General features: G+C 47.4%; 2 protein-coding genes across 2 annotated transcripts; one reads left to right on the top strand and one right to left on the bottom strand.

Annotated features, from left to right (window-relative positions):
• Positions 1 to 372: 372 nt before the first annotated feature.
• On the top strand, positions 373 to 5,330 carry AVPR1B (arginine vasopressin receptor 1B; the record flags this gene model as incomplete). Its single annotated transcript, XM_084245521.1, has 2 exons — positions 373 to 1,312; positions 5,002 to 5,330. The coding sequence occupies 2 exons, from the start codon at positions 373 to 375 to the stop codon at positions 5,328 to 5,330; spliced, it is 1,269 nt and encodes a 422-aa protein (XP_084101647.1).
• Positions 5,331 to 21,298: 15,968 nt separating this feature from the next.
• Positions 21,299 to 26,517, bottom strand: RHEX (regulator of hemoglobinization and erythroid cell expansion; the record flags this gene model as incomplete). Its single annotated transcript, XM_084245522.1, has 4 exons — positions 21,299 to 21,499; positions 22,041 to 22,111; positions 26,182 to 26,285; positions 26,507 to 26,517. The coding sequence occupies 4 exons, from the start codon at positions 26,515 to 26,517 to the stop codon at positions 21,299 to 21,301; spliced, it is 387 nt and encodes a 128-aa protein (XP_084101648.1).
• Between the last annotated feature and the right edge of the window lie 1,067 nt (positions 26,518 to 27,584).

Here is a 27,584-nt window from a genome sequence, read left to right on the forward strand (position 1 = left end):
GTATCTGCTTTTGGCTCCCAGAAAAGCTTGGAGCAAATGAATCTGGGGTGGATTTGGAGTGGCGGCAGCCTTCTCCTTCCAGAAGCCTCACCCTGCACAGCCTCCATTTTTCCTGCTCTGGCTCCCTGATCCTCCTTCTGTTGGTTCCCGGAAACCTCACTCCTCTCTGATCAGCGATCTCTGCTGCCTGGTCTTTCTGATCTCATCCCACCTCTTCCTCTCTAACTCTGACCTAGTAACTATTTCCACTCATTTCCAGCCTCCTCCGTGTCACCCCTCCTTTCTCCTTCCTCTCCCCACTCCATTTCATCTGCACGACCTCTCCCCTTTCACCCTCACCCCTCCCATCTTCCCTCCTAGCAAGCTTTGACCATGGATTCTGGGCGACCGTGGGCTACCCATCCCACTCCCAGGGGCACCCTCTCCGCCCCCAATGCCACCACGCCCTGGCTGGGCCGGGATGAGGACCTGGCCAAGGTGGAGATCGGAATCCTGGCCACTGTCCTGGTGCTGGCAACAGGGGGCAACCTGACGGTGCTGCTGACGCTGGGCCGGCCGGGCTGTAAGCGCTCCCGCATGCACCTGTTTGTGCTGCACCTTGCCCTGACAGACCTGGGCGTGGCGCTCTTCCAGGTGCTGCCCCAGCTGCTGTGGGACATCACCTACCGCTTCCAGGGCCCTGATATCCTCTGCAGAGCCGTCAAGTACCTGCAGGTGCTCAGCATGTTTGCGTCCACCTACATGCTGCTGGCGATGACGCTGGACCGCTACCTGGCTGTCTGCCACCCCCTGCGCAGTCTCCAGCAGCCCAACCAGTCCACCTACCCCCTCATTGCTGCCCCCTGGCTGCTGGCCGCTGTCCTCAGCCTCCCTCAAGTCTTCATTTTTTCCTTGCGGGAGGTGATCCAGGGCTCAGGGGTACTGGACTGCTGGGCAGACTTCCGCTTCCCTTGGGGACCACGGGCCTACATCACCTGGACCACTGTGGCCATCTTTGTCCTGCCCGTGGCCATGCTCACTGCCTGCTACAGCCTCATCTGCCATGAGATCTGTAAGAACCTAAAAGTCAAGACACAGGCCTGGAGGGTAGAAGGCAGGGGCTGGAGGACATGGGACAGGCCCTCCCCTGCTCCCCCAGCTGCATGGACACAGGGCCTGCCCTCCCGGGTCAGCAGCATCAGCACCATCTCTCGGGCCAAGATCCGCACTGTGAAGATGACCTTCGTCATAGTGCTGGCCTACATCGCCTGCTGGGCGCCCTTCTTCAGTGTCCAGATGTGGTCTGTGTGGGACAAGAACAGCCCTGATGAAGGTAAGTGTGTGGTCTGGGGCGGGAGAGGGGAGGCGTGGACAGTGGACAGCAGGGGAGAGCGGGTGGTCAGGCAGGGCCATTGTGCCTCCCAGGGTCATGCAGGTAACCGATGATTGGAAGCAGTTAAGAAGCCATTCCTGTCCAGCCTGCTGATGCCATGTGCTGTCTTTTAAGTGAAATTGTCACATTCTTAAATTTTGGTAACTAATTTCAACATTTAGAAATAAAACCATTATTTATGGTTTTATTTGGCCCTGATGAAATAAAACCTGATGAAATAAAACCATGTGGCCCTGATGTGGCCCTGATGAAATAAAACCATTGGCAGAGTTGGCCAACAGTCACCACTTTGCTAGTTTAGCTGTGGAATCAGAGAGTGACCAAGTCCAAAGAGATTTTCCCATGACTGGGCCCAGGATGCGGCCCATAAGCTGTCTCTCAGCACTCTCCCCTCCTGCCCCCAGAAGTGACTTTGACTTCCTTCCAATTAAATAGGCTGGCATGTGGCAAGCCTAAAATTTCAAGTTCAGCCCCTTCATTTTGCTAATGCTGAAGCAGGTGCTTCAAGAGGAAGCATCCTCTGTCCAAGGCCACACAACTGGAGAACCGCAAAGTCAAGCACCGAACAGGGGCTGCTGTCTCCTCTCTTTCTTCACCCCCCACCCACCCATAATCCTAATTCTGAAAGGAGGGAGGAGAAGCTTTCCCTCCAAATGATAAAAAAAAAAAAAAAAAAAAAAAGAGAGGTCCTTGCAGTTGGCACAGGGGAGACTTTGCTCTCATCTTTTTCCTGGAGCACGGTAGGTTACTAGTCATGGCCAGCTGGCCCGGCTGTCGGAGGTGAGCAGGAAGGCAGGGAGGAGGTTCAGCATCATCTGTTCCTGCTCTCCTAAATGGAATGTGACAACAGGGATGTGTCAACAGGCTGGGGGACTGGGGGTTGGGGGGCTGTGTGCACCCTGCCTCAGCGCTGATGGTGGGTATAACAGGAGCCTGCCCTGGACAGGTCCATGCAGAGCTTCTTCCTGAGTGGGTCAGTGGCCAGCGGACACAGGCAGCGACTCCTGCCAGCCCTTGGGGTGGTCCACCGTCTCTTGTGCTTTTTTTTCTTTTTTCTTTTATTTTTTAAAGATTGATTTATTTATACAAGAACTGGGTACAGGCCAGAGACATGGGAGGGTGAGAGGATTCACAAGAGACAGAGAGGGGAGCAGAACAGGCAGAAGGACCGAAAAAACTGCTGAGGGGAGCAGAGGGCAAGACAGGAGAGGTCTGCCGCACCATGTGGGAATCTCCCTGGCTGGCCCGGAATCGAACCCGCGCTGCAGAGGCTGTGGACAGCTTCATAGCGCTGCGCTCAACCCACTGTGCCACTGGGGAGGCCCTGCTTTTGTTTCTAATCTCATTTTCTGAGACACGTTCAGGCCAAATGCTTTGCTTTTCTGGAGAGATGAAATCCTACAACCTTGTGGTTTCATAGTTTCTTAACCACCTTTTGGACAGCAGCCTGGACTGAGGCTGTTTGCAAATTGCCCTTTAAGATATGAGCATTTTACTTCCAACCAGCTCCATCTCATCAAGCACAGAATAGAAGGACAGAGGGCTCCTTGGGGTGCCCCTCACATTCAGTCCTTGAGCTACTTAGGGGGGCCCTAAGTAACCTGAGACTCAGGTGAAATAACTAGTTCAAAGTGCCACTGCTGGTAAGAGGTGGGGCCAGGACTCCAGTTGAAGTCTTTGTAGGTCACGCGTTACCCAGGTAAGGTTTTACTGCCACAGTCACAGCTTATAGATGGCACTGGGTGTGGGATGGCCATTCACCCCCATCTGCGGATCCCGCCCTCAGCCAGTGCAGTCTGTCCTGCCTGCCTGTTGTGTCCACCATCATCCGTCCCTGTCCCTCAATGCACACCCATCACCTGGGCAGACTGGGTGACCACTTTCCAAGGGGCCCTTCCGTGCAAGGAGCACAGGAACGGTGTCATCACACAGTGTGCTCTTTCAGATAAAAGGAAGCCCTCTGAGGTTCTGTTAGTTGGGCTGAAATTCATTACTTTAAGCGTACTTCCCAATATACCCAGTTCCCTTTACAGCACCACCCTGGCTCTCCAGTCCCTGAGCCTCTGGTCAGAGCCTACCAGTCTCTACTCCACCCCTGTTCCCTCTGACAGCTGTTTCCACCAGGACACAGCGGCTGCTGGTGACTGGGCCTCAGTGATCTGCCTTCTGGGCTGAGAAGTGGGGCCTCTGCAGACTGCTCATGGCTCATCCCAGCACCTGCACTGAGCTGACTTCAAAAAAAAAAAGCAAATCAAACAGATTCTCCCAAGCAAGGGGACTTGTGAATCTCCTCAGCTAACCCCCAAAATATATATTGCTGTGGAGCAGATGAGATGAAACTACACCCCAGGACTAAGCAACTGCCCAAGTCTGCACCTGGGCTCCAGGGCCCTCGGTATCATGTTAGTGGGGGTAGGCCAGAGCACAGGTAGAGTGCAGGCTGCTTATCAGAGGCTCGTCCCTCCTCCATCTATATATGCTCTCAGTCACCCTCACGTCTGTGCCCTAGTCTGGTGCCTCCAACTGCAGGTGCCTCCAGCTTCCCCCACTGCCACACTTGTCTCCTCTCAAATGTTCTGACCCCATGTCTCCCTTTTCTGGGGTCATGAGCAGGCACATTTGCGAGCCCACCCACAGGAGTTGTGCAGAGGAAGAAGCTTTCAGTGTGCTGAAACAGGTGTAGGTGTGGATTAGCTGCCCGAGAGAGGAAAGGTTGAGGTCTGTGCCACAGCCCCAGCTGCCTCCAGTTCTGACACTGTGTTCAATGAGGCCACGCTGAGCTGGGTGAGGTAACTGCACCAGCCACACTGTGCCCTTGAGCATGGTGCATCCAGCGGAGCCAGGCACCACCCCAGAGAGTGGACTTTCCCCTGGTCCTTTGAAGGAATATTACATCTGGAAGGAAATTTATCAGAATCCTTACACGCTCTCATTTTCACTGCATAAGAAATTTGTTTTCCTGTGCACCATGGTGCCTTTCCTGGGTCTAATCTCTGAGCACAGGACAAGTTTTAGTTTGGAACAGGATGCTTGGGCGCCCTCAGCCTCAGGCTGCCCCTGTGCTGCAGGCGGAGATGATGCCGTGAAGTGGACAGGCTCTACCAAGGCCCTAACTAGTCCCTGGCACCAGCCTGGCACAGCTGGTGCTTACATACTCAATGGCTGAAGGACAGAATGAGTAGCCTGCCCCTGAGGGGTGGTGCTGGGCAGAATGCCCGGGCGCCACCTGGCGTGGAAATGGGGATGGAGGTGGAGGGGCCTAAAGTTGGCCCAGAATCACATTATCTCCTTGTATGTTTCATAGAAACTGCCACATCCTAGCCTAGGCCATTGGGAGAGTCAAGGTCTGGGTTTTGAAGCAAAGTGTCTGAAATTTGGGCAGGTCCTGTCCCTGGTTAGGTTTATGCCTCTAAATTCAGCTTGGAGGAAACCTCAGTTGTTCCCTTCGTCCATGGTAGAGAAATGATGAGTGAGGTGAGCCCCAGGTTCAAGCTCCCACTGTACCCCTCTCTCATGGTAGACTCTCAAGTGAGTGTTCTCTTTCCGGGGCTTCTCTGTTCTTTTCCTCCTCCTGGAGTCTCTCCTGGGTCCGTTGGAGCTCTGTGACTCTGAGACTTTTCTCTCCACAGATTCAACAGATGTGGCCTTCACCATCTCCATGCTTTTGGGCAACCTTAGCAGCTGCTGCAACCCCTGGATCTACATGAGCTTCAACAGCCACCTGCGGCCCCGCCCCCTGCGCCACCTTCCCTGCTGCCAGGGTGCAGGGCACGGGATGCGCAGGCAGCTCTCCAATGGCAGCCTCTCCAGCCGGGGCACCACGCTGCTGACCCGCTCCAGCGGCCTGCCCACCTTCAGCCTCAGCCCCAGCCCTGGCGGGAGGCCCCAGCCCAAGGGGGACTGGAAAGACCTGGAGCCTGTGGGCAGGGAAGCCCCCCCTGAAACCCACACCTTTTAGGGAGCACCACTCGAAGTCATGTGCTAATGGCAGGGCTCCCGGGAGGTCTCTGCTCATCTCAGGCACTGTATGAAAACTGAGGGGCGAGGGTGAGACTAAGGGGACCCCAGTTTGAGGCAGAAAGAGGAGGCCAAAGTGGCTGCCCTGATCCTGGTGGAGCAGCTGCCTCTCAGGCTGAGGCTGCCCTCACTGGACCCAACCTCACATGACGGAGTCAAAGGGAATCAAAGCGCCTGCTTTTCCCATCCTGCTATATGTCCAGGGTGTCCGAGAACACACCTGTCTGATAGAGGTGGCCCCAAATCTGGGGCGGTTGGACAGTCCATGAACAGGCAGTGGGAAGCAGAGGTGGTCGGGGGTGCTGCTTGCCCTGCCCAGCTGGGCACCCTCCTACCCCAGCAGAAGGGAAAGGAAAGCCTCTGGGGATTCTGCCTGGTTCCTGGTTTCTTCTGTGTTAGTAGAGGGGGGATTATTTGATGACGAAAAGTGAATGGGTTGGGCATTGCCCACTATGCCCTCTGTCTTGTAAGGGAGGTGGAAGGCTTAGTGCGGGCCTGGTGGCCAGGATGAGTGCTTGCTGCCAATGCCGGTCTCTCTCCGCCCCACGTGTCCCCTTTATAGACTGGGGCGCAGTGCATGTTCTGTGACTTACTCGGCGAGAGTGAGGAGGAAGAAGGGAGGGAAGGAGGAGGAGATGAAACTGGTCACAATAGAATTAAGAGTGGGAGGAAGCCTCATAGGCTGCAGCAGTGGCTTATTCTTCCTCTTCCAGGCAGGAACCCACTGCTCCTTCCTCTGAGGTTGCTTGGAAGAGCCCTTTGAGAGACTGTGATGTGACGTGGCTCTGGATTCCCAGCAGCTCCTCAGCACCCCATACAGATCTCCTGCCTGCTCACATGTCGTGACATGTGCTGCTCACATGTGATCAGGGCCGGACCCTGGGACTTGAGACTGCTCTGCCCCAGGTGTCTATGCGACCTTGGGCCAGTCGCCTGCCCTGCCTGGGCCTGAGTGTCCTCCCCTGCAGAGCAGGATGATCTCTCAAGTCCTCCCCAGCCGAAGCCTTTCACAGCTGCTCCACTGGAAATGGCATTACAACAGAGGGACACAGGGCGTTCTGACTCATGGGCGCTAGAGAAATTGTTGGATTTTCATGACAATGACGTTTATGCCTTCTGACCCATTTCTGGGACGGTGGGTCCCACCATGGCAGTTTGGACCTCTTTCCCCTCAATTCTGTGATGCTGAAGGGGGGAGAGACAGCTGGGAGGGTACAATCTGGGGCTTGCTCGTACCCTCACTGACTCCAGGGGGTTTTCCTCATGGAGCGGCTCCCCACCACAGGGTGGATAGAGCATCAGCTGAAAGGCCTGGAGAGCTGTGTCTCGGTTCTGCCAGTGTCAGTCATATGCCGGTGAATCCTTGCTATCTCGATTGTCACTGTCAATAGGATGGTGGACATAAAAGTGGTTTGTAAGCCCAGGCTCTCTGTATGAACATGAGGGCTTGCTGGGTGCATTTAGGCTCCTGAGAGCAGCTTGAGGTGCTGGATGGCTCTGCTCTGTCTTCCTCTCACGGGGAAGCTTTGAGGAATGACTGTGACTTTGGAGATACTCTTAAAGGCCACTGAGCTCTCAGAAGTGTCCTTAAAAGAAAAGAACCTGAGTGGAGTGTAATGAGCAAGGAAAATACCCCAACCCTTCAGCAAGAGAGCTGGAGACTGGGACGTGAGCCCCAGTGAGCCCAACACATCAGGTGGACGGGAGGACCCTGGCTCCCGCTTCATGTGCCCTGTTGCCCGGCTCTCTTCTGACATCCTGCCACTCCCGCCTGCCCCCCTGCCCAGATGCAGCTGGACCTGGAAACCTGCCCTGGCAGCCAGGCTGTTAAAGTTGCTTCTTTCCTGCTGATGTATAACCCTCCCCCCCACCCAGGCCACATTTCCTGACCTCATGGTAGATGCTCAGTAAACCTCAGCTCATCAGGATGACTGAGAGGTAGAAGGAACCCCAGGTTTGTTCCCAAAAGACCGAGCTCCTAATCTCATCCCTTTTCTGCCTGTATGAACTTGGGCAAGATCTGCTCTCTCTGAGCAATGTTCTCCTCATTTTTTAGAACTAAATAACAGTGCTCACCTCATTGTGGGGAATTTGTGAGACTATAGACACAGAACTAGACACTCTTGATGTTCGAGAAGGGCAACAATGCCTATCCCAGGGTGGGACTGGTGGGGGCCCAGGGCCTGGGCTAAGACACCACACAGTTCAGAGCGGAAGAGGAGACCTCGGGTCAGGGTTGGCCAGCGCATCCCCTCGCCTTCTCTAGCACTCCCCTGCCACCCCTCTTACCACCATAATAATTCCAGTTTTGTGTCTCATTAGGGGGATCCAGGTGTCTGGGACTCTCACTGTTCCTCCTATGGACAGGCTGTACTTGACCTTTTCCAGAAAGCTGGTGTTATCGTCTTTAAAAAAAAAACAAAACACCTTTAAAAAAAAAAGATTTATTTATTTCTGCATACAAGAATTGGGATATAAGCCAGAGTGCAGGGCTGGTGGTGAGAGGATTCACCAGAGACAGAGTGGGGAACAGAACAGGCAGACTGACTGAAACACACTGCTGAGTGTGGGTCTGCTAAACTTAAGTGGCCTGTTTAGCTGCCATTATAGTTACCAGCAGTTCTGCATTCCTAGACAAGATCAGAACTGGCATTCAGAACCGTCAGTCAGACATAGGAGTCAACCTTACAAGGTGCCTTTCATATCAGTCAAGAGCAGAAAGCTTGATCACTCTGGGAAGGGTATGAATCAAGAGGTATGACTGGGAATGCCCAGGGGGCTGAGGACTGATGTATCACAAGGGACCCCAGAAGCTGACTAGTAGAATGTCTTGTTGATAAGATTAGGACCATGGCCGGAGGTCTGGGGTCTGGTTTTGATTACAATACTTGGTCATCAAGCCGGTAACATGGTTGGCAGACTCATGCTCCCCAGGCCCTAGATGATATTCCTGAGTTTCACCTATCCTTTCTCCTTGTTCTCCTAACCCACGTCACTGATGCTATATGATTATTCTATCAATAAAAATGACAGGATCTTGCTCTTGAGCAGCATCCTGCATTATGTAGCCTGCTGCATGACTCTGGTGTCTTTGTCAATGTGATGTTGCCCGATGCAACAGCTGAGGGGAGCAGTGTGCGAGACAGGAGAGGTCTGCTGCACCATGTGGGCTGCTCTCTGGCCGGCTGGGGATCGAACTCGTGCTGCAGAGGCTGCAGACAGCTTCACAGTGCTGTGCTTAACCCCTTGCACCACCAGGGAGGCCGTGGTGTTATCTTCTGATGAGACCAGTGGGAGCCCTGGGCATAGGCTGGGGGCCCTGGGAGAATATTCTAGGAGGTTCCTGCAGGAACCTGATCTTGTCTGGATCTATAAACAGCAGCTTAGCAGTACCTCTAAGAAGCTCTCACTGATGTTCTGGAACAATTACAAGAGCCTTGAATGGGTTCAGGGCGGTGAGTGCCTGTGGGGAGCAAGAAGGAGGTCCTGTGACCTCTCGGGTCAATCTTATTTCTGACATAAACTCCAGGAGAAATTGAACAATGCCGGGCACTTCTTTAAAATGTTTACAGTATCCTGTGGCATTTGAAACACAGGACTTGATTTCCTTAGAACCCATGTGAGAGCAGGATGGAGGTGGAGGATGGCAAGCGGTGACTTGGTTGACTGTGGCAATTTTTCAGAATGACTTTTTATGTTGTTTGGTTGAACTGGTGACTTTCCAGATGACTGTGTGTCTTGTATGTAAATATGTCTTTTATTTATCAAAGGGCTATAGACTAAGCCCAGGCCACAGCAGCTCACTCCTGGTTCAGGAATCCAGAAGTGTGGCTGAAATGGACCAATAAAACTTCTTAATGACTAGGAAATTTCTTTACTTCCCAGGGGCAATAACAATAAGATATATAAGCTAAAATAAATTTTGATTTCCTTGAGTAGAGCAGGGGGTGAGCACGGGCACCAGGGAATTGAAAGGTGTGAATGACCATCTGTTTCACCCAGTTTAAGAAGTAAAAGGACACCAGTGTGCCCTGGAGACACTAGGGGGCAGTGTGGCGCTGAGAGTGGGTCTGAAGCTGTGGTGGCCACAGGGGCAGGCAGGGAAGGTCACCCAGGATTCCAAAGAGCTTTCTCCTATTGTTCTAGAGGCTTCCCCACACGACACTGCTCTTCTGAGACTCCTGGACACATGCTTCTTCCTAAGTTCATGAGGAGGTATTTGCAAGGGAAGGACAAAAAGCAAGAACTTTTTTACTGCAGGATGAGAAAGTGAGTGTAGAAATTTATTAAAAGATGAGTGTTTGAGGGAACTAATAGAACCTCAAAAAACAGATAAGATAAAGTTTTTATCATGTGCTTCATTTAGAGGCTGAGAGTGTGGATTAGATGACTTCTTGAGATCCCCTCTGGGCCCAGAAGTCTGTCTGATCACTGGAGTAAAAAGTTCACTGATCTTGGCATCAAATGTTTCTTCAGTGTGGTCAGTGGGTAGCGCCTCTCTGCGGAAGCTCTATGGTGAGCTTTTATTTTTTACTTTTAAATTATGAATTTTTATTTATAGGACAGAAACTAACCAAAGCTATACAAACCAGGGTAGCAAACAACACTTTACTAAGTCTTTACACAATATTTTATAAAGTTTTTGTAAGGCTTATAAAACTCTTTTAGATCATTTGATTTTTATTATATAAAACATAATTGCTTACATAGAGCTGGAATATCATAATTTATTTCATGTGTGCATGTGCATTTTTTAAATATTTTTTTACATCATTGTTCATTTTTAAACAATATTTGCTTCCCCCCACCCCCTCAGGTGTAGTCCCCATAGAGTTTCCTTCACCAATGCACCCGTGCACCATCACCACAGTCCCCTGTGCTCCTCCCTCCCTCCCTCTGATCCCTCTCCCTCCTCCTCCCCTGCAGGATGTCTCTGATTTATATTTGTTCATTTTTGCTTTGTTGTGTTTTGTACTGTTTTTTTTTTTTTACACTGATCTCTTATTTGGTGTCCCTGTATTCCTACTATAAGTGAAACCATCCAATATTTTTCTTTTTCCTTCTGGCTTACTTCACTGAGCATCATTCCTTCCAGTTCCATCCACATTGCTGTGAATGGCATGAGTTTATCTTTTTTGATTGCTGAATAATATTCCATGGCGTATATGTACCACATCTTCTTGATCCAGTCATCTACTTTTGGGCATTTGTGTTGTTTCCAGGTTTTACCTATTGCAAATAGTGCTGCAATAAACATAGGGGTACAGGTGTTCTTTTGAATCAATGTTTTTGTGTCCTTTGGGCCGATCCCTAGGAGTGGAATTGCCAGGTCAAATGGTAGCTCCATTTTTAGTAGACTTAGGAGCCTCCAGACAGCTTTCCTCTGGTGAGCTTTTGGATCCTTGTGCCTTTAGAATCATAATTCAGGGCCTCCCTGGTGGCACAAGTGGTTAAGATGCAATCTATGAAGCAGTCTGCAGCCACTGCAGCACGAGTTCAATCCCCGGGCAGGGAGCTACCCACATGGTGCTGCAGACCTCTCCTGTGTCACCCACTGCTCCCCTCAGCAGTGTATTTCAGTCTATCTGCCTGTTCTGCTCCCCACTCTGTCTCTGGTGAATCCTCTCACCCCCCCACACCTCTGGCCTTTACCCCAGTCCTTATATGCATAAATAAATAAATCTTTAAAAAAAATCATAATTCAGTGAAGGCAACTCTCATTTATTCCAGTCTACTCGGTAGTCCAACTGATCATTGGCACACTGTCAGTCACCTGTAGGTTCCCAACACCAAATCTTGTTATAAGATGGTTCTGGAGAGATCTTCATGCCATCCTCATCAAGAGGAGCACAGAGCGAGTGGCACAGGTGTTCCCTGGAGGTGCCCTGGAGGTTCCCATGACAGACATTGTGGGAGAAAGTGGATTCATTGCCCTGGAAACTGAGCTCCTCAAACAGTGATTACTCAAACAGGCAACAGATTTAGGCAGTCGACCCTTTGGGCTCACAGAAGTATCACAAGCTTCTATTTTATTGCTAGCAAGATGGCTAGCAATGACTTCGGGGATCACTCCAAACTGTTCATTGCCCTCAATCACCTTTATTGGCCCAAATGCCTTAGTACTTGCAATCCATCCTCTTTATTTATGAGAGCATCTAAGGGGTCTTTTGTTCTACGGATGGTGAATCCAACCTCTGTAAGTCATTTGATGGAGTTACACTTCCAGCTCTCAAGCAGCACTCTCCCAGAAGACTCCCCTGCATAAGCAGTCAGGGGGGTGTGAGTGTTGCCTTACATGACATATTTATCTGCTATAAAATGTCATGCCTTAGACGTCAATCATAGCTCAGTCCAGCAAGACCTCGATTAAGCAGTGGGTGGCTTACGGGTTTCCCTTCTCTACGATAGTAACTGCTGCCCCAGAGCATCATCTCTGAGTCCAGCCACGTCATTTCATGCATTTCAGTCCAGACCAGTCCTGGAATATCGACCAAGCCCCTGCTCCCTTTTCTTCTGCCTCTTCTTCCATCTGTTGATTTTCTGCTCTTCTTTCCAGGTGGAGATCAGAAATCACCCTTTCTGGGACAGTTTTGTTTCTATGAAGTCGACCTGATCCTAACATTCTCACACCCAATCTGCCTGAGCATGTGGGCTCTGCTTCACTGCTCTGTGTCAATCCCTCATTGTCACGTGCTATTCGGTATGTGTTCTCTGGCTCCTGCCTGCCCGGTGTCTAGGTCATGCAGGCCTTGGCCCCACCCACTCACATCCTCAAGTCCTTAGGTGTGCTGCCCACCCCCCCCACCCCCCCACCCCCCCGCCCCAGAGCCAGCAGGGCCAGCAATGCTGCAGCAAGCAGGTGTCTGGTCTGTGTGGCTGTGCTTGCCCCTCTGGGTGCAGGAGCTTCTGAGCAGAGCCCCTGCCTACTCTCCTGGGTACACAGGAACTTGTTGAACTTCTTCAGTGCACTCTTGAATTCTTTTTTTTTTTTTTCCTTCTTAGATGAGACCCACAGGTAGTTTCATTTCTGGATGCAAAGAGTATTATAGTGTTGGTGTTGGTGGTGTTTATTCCTCATTCTGCCTCTCTAGTCAATAGCATTTGTGCTTCCCATAACAAAATGCCATACATAGACAGAGTGGCTTGCAAACAATGAGAAATTTACCTCTTAAAGTTCCTGAGGCTGCAAGTCCAAGGTCAGGGTGCCAGCGTGGGCGGTGAAGGCCTCCTGTGTGGTAGACGTCTCATATCCTCACATGAGGAAAGGGGTTCAGGGAGCCCTCTGGGTCTCTTTTATTGGAAGACTGTAGCATTCATGAGGGCTCCATCCTTATCATTTCCCAAAGCCCCCATCTCCTAATATCATCTTGTTTGGAGTTAGGATTTCGTTATATGAACTGAGGGAGATGCAAACATTCAGGTCATCACAGGAGCGGGACCACATGACAGCTCCAAGGCAAGTTTCAGTCCCTGAAACCCAGGTTGAGCTGCTCCTTCAGATGATCTTGAGGAAGAGGAAACTGGGAGGATGAAAGTCACTCACTGCTCTCAGGACCAGGGCGAGACAGGTCCTTTAGAGCCAGGCAGGGGAGCTCTGTTGAGAACACCACTGCTCTGGGCCTTGAATTTGGCTAGCACTTACCCATGGTTTCCAGTTTTTGTTATATTTGTTTAGCTATTGTGAGCAAACATTTCTTTTCATTGCATATGTTAAATGAATTTTGGAAAAAAAAATCATATACCTAATTACTGCTAACTGCATGTTATCCTTTTTATTTTTTAAAAAAGATTTATTTTATTTATTTATACATTCAAGAGTTGGGATATAGACCAGAGGTTCAGGAGGGTGAGGGTGTGTGAGAGGATTCACCAGAAACAGAGTGGGGAGCAGAACAGGCAGATCTACTGAAATACACTGCTGAGGGGAGCAGTAGGGAGACAGGAGAGGTCTGCTGGGTCACCTCTCTGGCCAGGGATCGAACTCATGCTGCAGTGGCTGTGGATACCTTCATAGCGCTGAGACTTAAACCCTTGCACCACCAGGGAGGCCCATGTTACCCATTTTAAAACACTAATTTTCTGAGGTTTTCTAGGACTGGAATATCTGTGAACAATGACAGATTTTATCCTCCTTCCCAACGAAGGAGTTAAAGTTCTTATTTTTTTTTTATAAATTTTATTGTTATATTCCCCATACAATTGCAGCCCCCCCATTCTGACCCCAATCCCTCCCCTCCCGCCCCCGCCCCCGCCCCCCTAAAAGTGTCTCTGGTTCATAGTTTTTTGTTGATTTTGATTTTCACTTTCTTATAGTTATTCATTTTCCTGGTCCCTTATTTAAGTTTTCTAGATTCCTGCTATGAGTGAGACCATCCGGTATTTTTCTTTTTCTTTTTGGCTTATTTCGCTGAGCATGATCCCTTCCAGCTCCATCCATGTTGCTGCAAATTGCATGTGTTTATCTTTTTTGAATGCTGAGTAATATTCCATGGTATATATGTACCACATCTTCTTGATCCAGTCATCTATTTTTGGGCATTTGGGTTGTTTCCAAAGCTTAGCTATTGTAAACAGTGCTGCTATAAACATAGGGGTGCAGGTGTTCTTTGGAATTGATGTTTCTGTGTCCTTTGGGTAAATACCTAGGAGTGGAATTGCTGGATCATATGGAAGCTCTATGTTTAGTAGGTCCAGAAATCTCCACACAGCTTTCCACAGTGGTTGGACCAGTTTGCACTCCCACCAACAGTGCAGAAGAGTTCCTTTTTCTCCACACCCTTGCCAACATTTGTTGTTGCTAGTTTTTTTAATATGTGCCATTCTCACTGGTGTAAGATGGTATCTCATGGTAGTTTTGATTTGCATTTCCCTGATGACAAGTGATGTTGAACATTTTTTCATATGCCTGTTGGCCATTTGCATTTCCTCTTCAGAGAAGTTTCTTTTTAGCTCTTCTGCCCATTATTTGACTGGATTATTTTCTTTGTTGTTGTTGAGTCTCATCAGCTCTTTGCAGATTTTTGTGATCAGTCCTTTATCATTAGTGTTGGGTGCAAAAATGTTCTCCCAGTTGGTGGGGTTTCTCTTTGTTTTTGTTATTGTCTCTTTTGCTGTGCAAAAGCTCTTTAATTTGATGTAGTCCCAGCTGTTTATCTTTGCCTTCACTATCACTGCTTTGGGTGATGTGTCTGTAAAGATGTCTTTGATGTGCAAATCACGTAGTGTTTCGCCTATATTTCCTTCTATATATTTTATGGTTTCAGGTCTTATGTCTAGTTCTTTAATCCATTTTGAGTTGATTTTTGTGTATGGTGTGAGGTAGTGGTCAAGCTTCATTCTTTTGCATGTAGCGACCCATTTTTCCCAGCACCATTTATTGAACAAACTTTCTTTGCTCCAATGCATATTCTTTGCTCCTTTGTCAAAGATTAGTTGACCATAAATCTGTGGGTTTATTTCTGGATTTTCTATTCGATTCCATTGTCTGTATGTCTGTTCTTGTTCCAATACCATGCAGTTTTGATGATTATGGCTTTGTAGTATAGTTTGAAGTCTGGGAGTGTGATGCCTCCATTCCCCTTTTTTTTTTTTTCAGGAGAGCTTTGGCTATTCGGGGTTTTTTGTGATTCCATATGAATTTCATCAATAATTGTTCTATTTCTTTGAAGAATGACATTGACATTTTGATTGGAATAGCATTGAATCTGTATATTGCTTTTGGAAGGATGGCCATTTTAATAATGTTTATTCTTCCAATCCATGAGCAGGGGATGTCTCTCCATTTCTTTGTGTCTTCTTCTATTTCTTTTAATAGTGTTTTATAGTTTTCTTTGTATAGGTCCTTTACCTCTTTTGTTAGATTTATTCCCAAATATTTGATTTTTTTTGTTTCAATAACAAAAGGGATGGTTTTTTTGATTTCTTCTTCTTCAGATTTATTGTTTGTGTATAGGAAGGCTACTGACTTTTGCATGTTGATATTGTATCCTGCCACTTTACTGAACTGATTGATGAGTTGAATTAGCTTTTCTGTGGAGTTTTTGGGGTTCTCTATGTATAATATCATATCGTCTGCAAATAGTGATAGTTTGACTTCTTCTTTTCCTATTGGATTCCTTGGATGTCTTTCTCTTGTCTTATTGCCCTGGCTAGGACTTCCAGTATTATATTGAAAAGCAGTGGTGAGAGTGGACATCCTTGTCTTGTTCCAGATCTTAATGGAATTGCTTTCAGCTTTTCACCATTGAGAATGATACTGGCTGTTGGCTTGTCATAGATGGCCTTTATGATGTTGAGGTATGTTCCTTGTATCCCAAGAATTTCAAGGGCTTTTATCATGAATGGGTGTTGCACTTTGTCGAAAGCTTTCTCGGCATCTATTGATATTATCATATGGTTTTTATATTTCTTTTTGTTGATGTGTTGGATAACGTTGATTGATTTTCGGATGTTAAACCATCCTTGTGTCCCTGGAATGAATCCTACTTGGTCGTGGTGAATTATCTTATGGATACATTGTTGGATTCTGATAGCTAAAATTTTATTGAAGATTTTTGCATCAGTGTTCATTAGGGAGATTGGCCTGTAGTTTTCCTTTTTTGTGTTGTCCTTGTTCGGTTTTGGTATTAGTGTAATGTTGGCTTCATAAAACGTGTTTGGTATTGTCCCTTCCTTCTCAATTTTTTGGAAGAGTTTGTGAAGGATAGGCACTAATTCGTCTCTGAATGTTTGGTAGAATTCATTTGTAAATCCATCAGGTCCTGGGCTTTTGTTTTTGGGGAGGTTTTTGATTACCATTTCAATTTCGCTGCTTGTAATTGGTCTGTTTAGGTGTTCTATTTCTTCTTGATCTAGCTTTGGGTGATTGTAGAGTTGTAGGAATTTGTCCATCTCCTCTAGATTGTTAAACTTGTTTCCATATAACTGTTCATAGTAGTTACTGATTATTCTTTTGATTTCTGCTGTGTCCGTTGTGATTTCTCCTCTTTCATTGATGATCCTGTTTATTTGTGCTTTCTCCCTTTTTTCCTTTGTGAGCCTGGCTAGGGGTTTGTCTATTTTATTGATTTTTTCAAAGAACCAGCTCTTGGTTTCATTGATCTTTTGGATTGTTTTTTTAGTTTCAATTTCATTTATTTCTGCTTTGGTTTTTATTATTTCTTTTCTTCTACTGGTTTTGGGGTTTTTTTGTTGTTCTTTTTCTAGATCTTTGAGCTTCGAGATTAGGTTGTTTCTTTGCGTTCTTTCTTGTTTCTTGATGTGAGCTTCTATTGCTATATATTTTCCTCTTATTACTGCTTTTGCTGCATCCCATACATTTAGGATATTGGTGTCCTCCTTGTCGTTCAATTCAAAAAATTTTTTAATTTCTTCTTTGATCTCCTCATTAGTCCAATGGTCTTCCAGTAGTGTGGTGTTTAATCTCCATGAGGTAGGAAAGTTCCTTGCCTTCTTTTTATGGTTTATTTCTAGTTTGATGCCTTCATGGTCAGAAAAGATGGTTGATATGATTCAATCTTGGTGTATCTGTTGATGTTTGTCTTGTGCCCCAGTATGTGATCGATCCTGGAGAATGATCCGTGTGCGCTTGAGAAAAATGTGTACTCCATTTTTTTTGGGGTTTAGTGTTCTATAGATGTCTGTTAAGCCCAATTGCTCTAGGTCCTTATTTAGAGCTTTGGTTTCTTTACTTATTTTTTGTCTTGTTGATCTATCCATTGTTGATAGTGGTGTGTTGAAGTCTCCCACTACGTATGTGTTTTCTCTGATGTCTGTTTTCAGAGAGGACAACAGTTGTCTGATATATTTTGGTGCTCCTTCGTTTGGTGAGTATGTGTTAATGAGTGTTATTTCTTCTTGAAGTATTGTCCCCTTGATCATAATGTAGTGACCATTGGGGTCTCTTTTTATCTCTTTGAGTTTGAAATCTGTTTTATCTGATATAAGTATAGCTGTTCCTGCTTTCTTTTTTGGTCCATTTGCTTGTAGGATTGTTTTCCATCCTTTAACTTTGAGCCTATTTTTATCTTTTGTAGCTAAATGTGTTTCCTGGAGACAGCAAAAGGTTGGGTTTTGTTTCTTAATCCAGGCTGCAACTCTGTGTCTTTTTATTGAAGAGTTTAGTCCATTTACATTTAGAGTTAATATTGATATGTTAGCATCTGTATTTGCCATTGTGTTTGTCTTTCCTTTGATTTTATTTATTTATTCTTTTAATAACTTTTTTTTTTTGGCCTTCTTTCATTGTTATTCGTCCCTCTGAGGTTCTGGCTTTAGGACTCCTTGTAGTATTTTTTGGAGTGGGGGTTTAGTTGCAATGAAATTCCGGAGTTTCTGTTTGTCTGGGAAGGTCCATATTCTTTCTTCAAAGAGGAAGGAGAGCTTTGCGGGATAGAGTATTCTTGGTTGGCATCTGTTTTCTTGGAGTCTGTTGACTATGTCCCTCCACTCTCTCCTTGCCTGTAGTGTTTCTTCGGAGAAGTCTGATGTCAGCCTGATTGGTTTTCCTTTGAATGTTATCTGTTTCTTCCCTCTTGCCAGCTTCATTATTTTTTCCTTGTCCTGTATTCTTGGGAGCTTTACTATTATGTGTCTTGCTGTATTTTTCCTTTCGTCGTGGAAGTTTGGTGTTCTTCTTGCTTCTTGTATATCAATTTTCAGCTCCTTCTTCACATTTGGGAAGTTCTCTTCAATTATCTCTTTGAATATTTTCTCTGTTCCTACATCTCTCTCCTCTCCTTCTGGAATTCCTATAACTCTTATATTTCCTTTCCTCATGGAGTCAGATAGTTCCCGAAGTCTTTCCTCGTTCTTTTTCCTTCGTACTTCTCTTTCCTTTTCTGTTTTGGTTCTTTTTATTTCTGTGTCTTCAAGATTACTTATTCGTTCTTCCATTTCATCTATTCTGCTTTCATTGCTTTTCCCAGAATTCTTTAGTTCTTCCATTAATTCTTTGATCTCCTGCATTTCTTTTACTTCCCTCTTTAGGGACTCAATCTTTCTTCTGACCATTGTTTTCCCTCTCTAGGGACTCAATTGCATTCTTCTGATCGTTGATTATTTTTCCCTTATCATTGTTTTCCTTTATGACTTCTGTCAGTTTTTTAATCACGGCAATTTTAAATTCTCTTTCTGGAAGGCTCAGAAATTCTTCCAAGTTATTGTCATTGCAATCTGGGGGCTGGTTTTCTTTTTGTGGTGTGCTTTTTCTCTGGAGAGTTGCTAGGTTGCGTGTGGTTCTTCTCCTCCCTACTGTCTGTTTTCTAATTTGCCGTATGCATTGGGACACTGTGTTGCTGGGACTGGCCGGCATCTTGGGTGAGCTTCTCTGCTCCCCTCTGGTTCCTCCAGGAGTCATCTGTCAGTTTCAAGCAGTCTTTACTGGAGAAAGGTCCCTGTTCTAAAATGCCGATGTGGGGACACACTCCCCTGTGCGCCTGGTCTGCCCCGGCGGTGGGTTCCTGCTCCCCCTCTGGGCTTGGACTGCAGGCCAGAGGGGGTCTGGCGTGGGCGAACTTCCCCGGCTCACCTCTGGCTCCTGAGGAAGCCTTCTGCAGGTAGTCTTTACTGAAGAAATGTCCCTGTTCTAAAATGGTGATGTGGGACACACTCCCTGCGCGTCTGGTCTCAGGCACACTCTTCTGCGCGCCTGGTCTGCCCCGGCTGTGGGTGCTTGCTCTCCCTGTGGGCTCAGACTACTTGTTCGGAAGGGGCCCGGTGTGGGCTAACTCCCCAGCTGGCCACTAGCTCCTTCAGGAGCCTGTGCTGGCTTCAAGTCGCTAGGTGGCGCCAGAGATCTCTCCTAGAGCCCTTGGGGAGCTGATTTTCCACCCCGTGGGACAGGGAGCAGAGCGGGGATGGTAGGGTACACCTCAACGGCTTTGGGGTGCTGTGTCTGCCTTGTGCCCCACCGTCGTGGGGAACCCACGCCCCTAATTTCGTGCCCCGGGTCTCAGTTCCAAAGCCCTCAGTTCCAGGACGCGGGCTGTAGCCCAGATCAGTGGCGTGGGAATGGCGCCTTTTGAATCCCGCTCCCCTGCCTGGGCGCCTTGTTCGTGCTCACTCAGGGAGGGCCTCCAAGCGTCTCCCCGCAAGCCTATGTCGCAGGCGCGGGGACCTGGGCAGCTGCGATCCGATCCGGATCCGCGCCTGCTTTTTCAGCGCGCCGCTTTCCGCGCAAGCTTACCGGGCAGCCGGGGCTGTGTGCTGGTGCTGGTCTCCTCCTGGGGGCGGGGCTTTCTTTAATGGCGCCTGGAGCTCACCTCCGCGGCGGATCCTGCAGGGTTCTCCACAGCTCCCGTTCACGGGGTGTGGTGGCTGAAATAGTTCCTTTCCACTCACAGTCTCACTTGCTGCGTCCGTTTTTCTTTTTGGCCGTTTTGGTTTGTTGTTTCCCTCCTCTCTGCCGGTCGGAGAGTGCCGACTTTGTGGGCGGGGGAGGGGAGCAGGGTTCTGCGCTTCCCTCCCTTCTGGTCCTCTTTTATGGCAACTTTCTTCTTTGGGCAGTTTGCTGGAGTCGTCCGTTTATCTTCCGTGTCCCAGTTCTCACTGGGACCTGCCGCTTTTCCTCCCTATTAACTTTTTTTTAATGGGAGATCTTACTCGCAGCGTCTCCTCGCCGCCATGTTGCTCTGCCCCTCTAAAGTTCTTATTTTTGCTAACAGTTTTGTTACACTGATTAGAACTTCTAGAGCAATGTTATATAATAAATGAGATAATGGGCTTATGGAGATCTGACTTTGTTCTTGATTGAGTAAGATGGCATCTGGGACAGTTACGTATCCTGTAACCTGCTGATTTGAGATAAACTGTTCTTAATCAAGTTAAGCATGTGTTCTTTTATTCCTAAATGGTTTTTTAAAAAATCAAACAAACCAGGAATGAATATTGACTTCTATTGGATTGAATTTGAAAATATTTTCCTTGGAATAACATATTGTGACCTAAGTTAGTATTTACCAGGACTCTATTTGTCATCATTCCCTCATAAGAAACAGCAAATTCAAATGTTAGTTGATGGTGTGGGATTTCTAATTGGAAATCAGAAATTTTCTAACTTAAAGTTCTGAGGGCAGAACAGGATTTCTCAGGAAGATCCAATCCTGAAGAAGGGACAGCAAGTAGGACTGCTGAGAGGAAGCGAGAAATTGCTGGTTGCCATTTATGTAAAACTTTCAAGGAAGTTTTTTATTTATTGCTAGTAGTTAAAGAGCTATAGAGTCATTTAATCGTAAGATTGCCGCACAGAACTCTACTACAGCTGATTAAAATCTTTAAAAATTTTTCTTCTTTCTTTTTTTTTTTTTGTGTGGGACCCTCGCCCCGTGGCCAGGGATCGAACTGGCACTGCAGAGGCTGCGGGCAGCCTCGAAACCCAGTGCTCAGCCGCTGCCCACCAGGGGAGGCCCAAAATCTTTAAAAATTTTTCTATAGGGAGAGATCTTACCACTTTTGCCACTGATACTATCTATTGTTTTCATACTTAATTTGGAAATTCTTCCTAACATCTGATCTGAGTCTTTCTTACTGAGAGATAGGCCAACCTTTCCCCATATACTTTATTTTATTTTTAAAAAGATTTATTTATTTATACAAGAACTGGGGTACAGGCCAGAGGTGTGGGGGGTTGAGAGGATTCACCAGAGACAGAGTGGGGAACAGAACAGGCAGACTGACTGAAATACACTGCTGAGGGGAGCAGCAGGTGAAACAGGAGAGGTCTGCTGCCCCATATGGGTATCTCCCTGGCCAGCCAGGGATCGAACCCGCGATGCAGAGGCTGCGGACAACTTCACAGCGCTGTGCTCAACCTGCTGCGCCACTGGGGACGCCCATACTTTATTTTAAAAAAGAAAAGACATTATCCTACAAAATAAATGCAAGAATCCATAAAGAACATCCCACTAAAATTCACTTGGCCACCTGAGTGTATTCCACTGTCTCAGAGACATCAGGATTCACAAAAGTCCAGATGTTGGGCTTGCGAATTTGGGGGTTGACATTGACATAATCTTTGGCTTCTTTTATGTTTTCATAGTCCAGTGCAGTTTCATTTTTCAGTCCTCCAGGGTCTGGAAAGACCACTTGTGTATAATTCATATCTTTGTTGGCCTTATAGGAAAAAGCAGAGAAATGTGGGTCAAGACCCCTATCATGTTAGGGAAGGTAGATCCAAGACTGAATTCGCACTCAAAAGGCTCACCCAAGTCTGATGGGGAAGAGCCTGGGGTCCAGTTAGCTGTGTCTGGGAGTAGGGCCAGGACAACTGGCAGAAGTCTCCCATAAGTTTGTTCTTGTCTATAAGGAATGAATAGGCTTAAGGAAGGAAGGATGAGGACATGGAATCCATGTGAGCTCAGGACTCAGAGCAGACTTGGCCCAGTGACGTAAAGGAGACAGGGACTTTCCCATTAGCACTTTCATTTTACAACCTACCCACTGACCCATTTTGTTGGATGATCAATGCTAATGTGGGCCTGTGAGTGAAAACCTGACCACCTGCTCCTAAGGGGATGCTGTAATGTCCTAAGAAGATCCTCCCTCCTTGCTCCCATCTCTGTAGCTTGGATGGCTCCCATCTCTGCAGCTGGGTTTTACAGCAGGGACCTCAGACTGCATATGGAGGGCTGGGGTCACTAGGAGTGACCATTACCTGATGGCTGGGCGGTGAGCTGCCAGAGCTGCTGGAGCTGCTAGAGCTGTCTGAGGATGTGTCGCTGCCATCTGGGGAGAAATAGAAATTATTCTTCTAAAGATAGTCAGATAGTGCTAGGAGAGAATAGAGAAAATGAAAGAAAGAAAGAGACAAAGACAGAGCCAGCAAACAAAGAGGACTGGGGAAGACAAGTACAAAGCTCCCAATAAGGAAAGCAGGAATAAATCAGGAAAGGGGTAATGGGAAAGAGACCTCCCAAAATAACAGGGAACATATCTAAGAGTGCAGGTGCTGCTGTTTCACCCAGCTCTGTAGAAATGAATAACAAACTCACCAGGCTTGACTGTGCTTGGGAGAGAAATCAGGGGTGTGCAGAAAATAAGTAGCCTAATGCAGACAGCTCTGGACATAGGTTCTAGTCCAAACCAGCCAATAGTTCGAGGCCTAGCACATCCCTTCTTATGCCCTGGTTTTATCCCTTTTAGAACCAGGGATGACAATCTCTGAGGCCCCTGCCCACCAGAGTCTGGGATTCTGGCCAGGCTCTGGTTTAGCTCTGGGTTAGGGGCTGGGAGGTGCCACTCCCCTCTGCTGACACACCAAATTCTTGTGTGTGGTGGGGTCTGGTTTCTACAGCACTGAGGCCTCATCTTAGTGCCCAGGAAGCCTGAAAGCAAGGTTTTCCAACTGAAAAGACTAAGTTCAAAGGATAGAGCAAATCAATTGACAAAAGTTCATGAAAAAAGTGCCATCTCTGGTGAGAAGTCTTCAGGGGACATTGTCTTGCTGTGGAAGTGGCAATGTCCACTATGCAAAGAATGATCTGTGGGTCTCAAGCCCTGAGGTAGAAAGCAAGGGGATGGAGTTACTATTGTTCATTCTCCAGGGGCAGGTATGGGTTGGAGCCATCACTAAATTCATATTAATTAAAATACTCAGGGCTGCTCACTCAAATTGAAGCTTGAGCAGATCACAGAGGTCCCACCCACCGGCCCAGCAATCCCATCAGGCCCCACGACCCTGCTCCTCAACTGTATCACCTCTGGGGGAGGTACCTACTGTATGCACAAGAATAGTGGGAGCAGAAAACCCACACCCTACAAAGGCCCCAACTACAGCAGAGCAAAGCCAAAATAAGCAACGGCAAGAAAGAAAAAGTACAAATGGACAAGCAGATCTTCAGAGGAACAGTTTACCACAAAGAGAAAACAAAACTCCACAACCAAATTACAGAGACATGGAAAAGCTTCTTTACCTATGACACAGAATTCAAAATTGCCATGATAAAGAAAATTAAAGAATTGGAACAATACATAGAAAACTCAGAAAAATTGTTTAGAAATATGCAAGAAACATCATAAGAGTAAATGAACATATGAGAAACACAATCAAGGAACAAAAGATAAAAAAGTAAAAGCAAAACTTTAAATAAATTAATTGGTCTGTAGGATGTAGGAAGATTAACGATGGAGATGAAAAATTTTAGAGAAAGCCAAGTAAGCAGAATCAACCAAATGGAAGAATGAATCAGTGGGTTCAAAGATACAAATGAGGAAATAATCAAAATAGAGAAAGAAAGTTACAAAGAAGAGAAAAATGAAACAATACTGTAAGAATTATCTGACACCACTAGGAAAGAAAATATCGGAATAATAGGCATCCCAGGAGAAAGAAGGGAACTGAAACATTATTTAATAAAGCAATAAAAGAAAACTTCCCAAACTTGAAGAAGGAAATGAACATACAAATATGGGATGCTAAAAGAGCACCAAGTTATCTAAAGAAAAGGAAAACTACAGCAAGATATATAGTAGCAACACTTCTGAAGATCCAAGACAAAAAATAATGAAGCTGATGAGGGGGAATAAACAGATAACCTATAAAGGACACATCAGACTTCTCTGAAGAAACACTACAAGCAAGAGAATGGAGGGCCTCCCTAGTGGCCTAGGGGTTAAGTCTCAGTGTTATCCCTGAGATCCATCTCTGCCCAGGATGCTGACCCACATGGTACAGCAGACCTCTCCTGTCTCGCACGCTGCTTCCCTTATCTGTGTATTTCAGTAGATCTGCCTGTTCTGCTTCCCACTCCGTCTCTGGTGAATCCTCTTTTATATATATATATATATATATATTTTTTTTTTACATCAGTTTTCATTTTTGTACAATGTATGCATTTTCTTGTTGGTTATATTACCCATACAATTCCTCCTACCCTTATTTTGACGCTAATCCTTACTTCCCTCCCCCCTTCTGTAGTGTGTCTCTGGTTTATAGTTGCTTGTTGGTTTTGATTTTTATTTTATTATAATTAGTCTTTTTCCTGTCCCTTATTTAGGTTTTCTAAATTCCTGCTATGAGTGAGACCATCTGGTATTTTTCTTTTTCTTTCTGGCTTATTTCACTGAGCATGATCCCTTCCAGCTCCATCTGTGATGCTACAAATTGCATGAGTTTATCTTTTTGATTGCTGAGTAATATTCCACTGTGTATATGTATCTGGTGAGTCCTCTTAACCCCCGTACTTCTGGCCTACACCCCAGATCTTCTATGAAAAAAAAGAAGAAAAGAAGAGAATGGAATGATATTAAAACACTCAGATACATGGCGGAGGCAGGCAGAGGCAATGGAAATCTTGGCCACAATATTATAAAGGCAAGAGCAGGGACAGTCCCCAAGCCCCCTGCAGTCATTCATGCATGACCAAACCCAGAAAAGAACTCACACCTACACTAACCCAAGCGGATCTGCCCTGCATGATGGTGTGAACACCTTTTTGAAATAGGTAGGTGAATGAGGCCTTTACTGAAGCGGGTGTAAGGAATCCTCAGACTAGCAGTTTGGACGGGGGGTGGGGGGAGGGATAGAGGAGCTGTGGCAGGGAGCTCCCTGGGGTCCAGGCAGAGCAGATAAGCTTTATGACAAGTTATCCCCCACCCCATCACTCACGCCTGTAGTGCAGATCAGACACAAGGGCGCTTCTTTCTGCCAGAGTCACTTTCGGCTCCTGGGTAGCTGGTGAGGGATGGTGGTCAGGAGTGGGACGGGAGTCCTGGGATCTGGCCTCTTTCAATATTCTCTCACTGTGCCTGGCTAGAGGGGACAGGGACAGGTTGAAGGCAAGGGCTTGCTGGGGCAGGCACACCCTATCTCTGAGCACAGCCCTCATCGGGTTCTTCCCAGGAGCTCTCCAAATCTCCACACAGCCCTGCTCAAACCCAGCATGCCTGCCTTCGTTGGAGTAAAGCCAAAGCTCCAGTGAGGCCCGCCTAGGCCTCACTCCACCTCCTCTGCCTCCTTGCTCCTGCTGACTCCTCGGGGCCAGTCACTCAGTCTCTGCTCGTGCTGCTTCTGGGCCACTCTCCTGCCCTGGGGCCTGTGAGGTGCAGCTCACGTCCTGCAGGTTTATGCCCAGATGTCAGCAGCGTCTCAGGGATGCCGGCTGCCCTCTAGTTCTCATCTTTTGGCCTTGCTTCATTCTCCCCTCCCTGGCGGTTACCATAATCTTACACATGTGAGTTTTACTTCTTCATCTGGTGCATTGTGCCTCCCACAGAATATAAGTTACACAGGGCAGGGATTTTGCTCTGTTGCGTGTTAATTGAAAGAATGAATGATTAAGGAAATCTAGACTTCCTTCATGAGAACAAGCTTCAAAACACCATCCTGCCCAGTCCCCTGTCTTAGCACAGGTAAAAGGTGTAGTTTTATCCTCCCTCGTAACACAGAGATTTTGTGCTTTCCCTGTAAATCAATTAGAGAGTTTAAGCTGATCTCTTACTCTAAACACTCCCTTCTGTAGCAATTCAAGGCCACTTCTTCACATGCAATTCTTAGAGGGGATGAAGAAATTTAACCACGCCAGGTGACATGAGCCCCCTCTTAACCACTGCAGAGCCTGCTCTCTGGACACAGGTCTGGGCAGTGAAAGGACTCTGGCTTATCATTCTCAACCAGAAATAGCCTGGGCCAAAGAAATAGCCCAGTTAGAGGTTGGCAGGGTGAAGGAGGATCTGGCCAGTAGATCCTTTAGTAGGTTTTCAAGTGACATTGGGGGGCTGCAAGGGGCTTTTCTGCTATAGGCTTGGGACTAGTTCCCAGGGGTACAAAGGAGGGGAGGGGTTGCTGAGCTGGTTACCCAGGCGCCGGCTGAACAGGCAATAGAGGGCTGCCAGGAGGCCGGCCTGCAGGGAGAGGGACACAGCTGCGATCACCACGCCATGCCAGGGCTCCAAACAGTTGCTGGGAAAGAAAGCCAGAGTCAGAGGGGACAGCGACGCACAGCGACGCTAATGCAGGGCAAGCCTATCCTGCCCCAGCCAGAGCAGCTACCAGGGTTCCAGGAGTCTCAGGACAGGCCCTGTGCCTCTCTGGGTAGTGCAGCAGGGAGGGGTGTGCCCCCTGGAAGTCAGAGACATCAACCAGCCTCCTGGAAGCTGCTCTGGCTCTTCTTGGCCACTTACGGTGTCTGCATCCTGTTCTCTGGCAGGACAGTTGAGGCTGAGGTGGTGAGTGGGTCAATGCTCCTTGGGAGCAGTAGGGAGAGACTTGGGAGGAACTACCAGGGCCTTGTCTCCACGTGCTGCCGTCAGGATGCTCCCAGGATCTGCAGGAGGCAACGCAGCTGGTCAGCACCCAGGACTTTGTGGGCAAACTCAGCTGCTTAGAGGTCATCTGCTTTCCTTACTTTAGATCTCAGTCTTGGAATCTATAAAACAACAGTAACAGAATCACTACTTGACAGCCATGGACATGCATGTGTGGTGCCAGCAATAGCCAAGCCTCTGGCACTCCTGCCATCTCACCAGATCCCCAACCCTGTGACTTAGTGGTCACTACCCTCCATCTATATGCTTGATGTGGGGTTCAGAGAGCCGAGGCACATGTCTGAGGTGACAAATACTGGTGGCAAGTGATGGGCCTGGAGTTGAGCTTCAAGTCTGCATCTGCCCACTCAGCTGGGGGCACCTGCTGCTTGGCTGGAGAAATGCACGGGGATTCTTTGAAGAAGCCTAGCTTTTACACACATGTGCACGCCCGCACGCACACACACCCCCACACACACACCCTGCATGACATCATTGGGCTTTATAGTACCTGTGGATACTGTTATACCCACATGAATGTTTGCTTTAAAAAATCAGCTTATTCCACCTGCATTTTGCGGAATATGGAGTCACCATAAGACTAAGGCAGGATAATTCCAAAGTCTTTGAAATGATATTTACTGAGATGGGATCACTTAACTACCAATGTCCACCAGTAGATTGTAAACTTTCACTGCTGTTAAGGCTTACTTTTCCAGTCAGTGTTTCCAAGTGATAAGGGCAATGTGGAAAGACCTGCAAATGCTATTTGTAGTTCTCACCATGGAGCCTTTTAAGACCAAGACTTGGACCAAGAGTCCAAAGAAAGAGAAAGCAGTGAGGGTCAGGGCTGACCACAGCTCTCCAGGTCTGTGGTGTTGACCAACTGGCGACTTCTAGAAAGGAAATACCACCATCTCCCCCACACCCTTCACATATCAACATGTCAGTCGTC

Source organism: Talpa europaea, assembly GCF_964194135.1.
Source record: "Talpa europaea genome assembly, chromosome: 10".
Classification (NCBI taxonomy): Eukaryota; Metazoa; Chordata; class Mammalia; order Eulipotyphla; family Talpidae; genus Talpa; species Talpa europaea.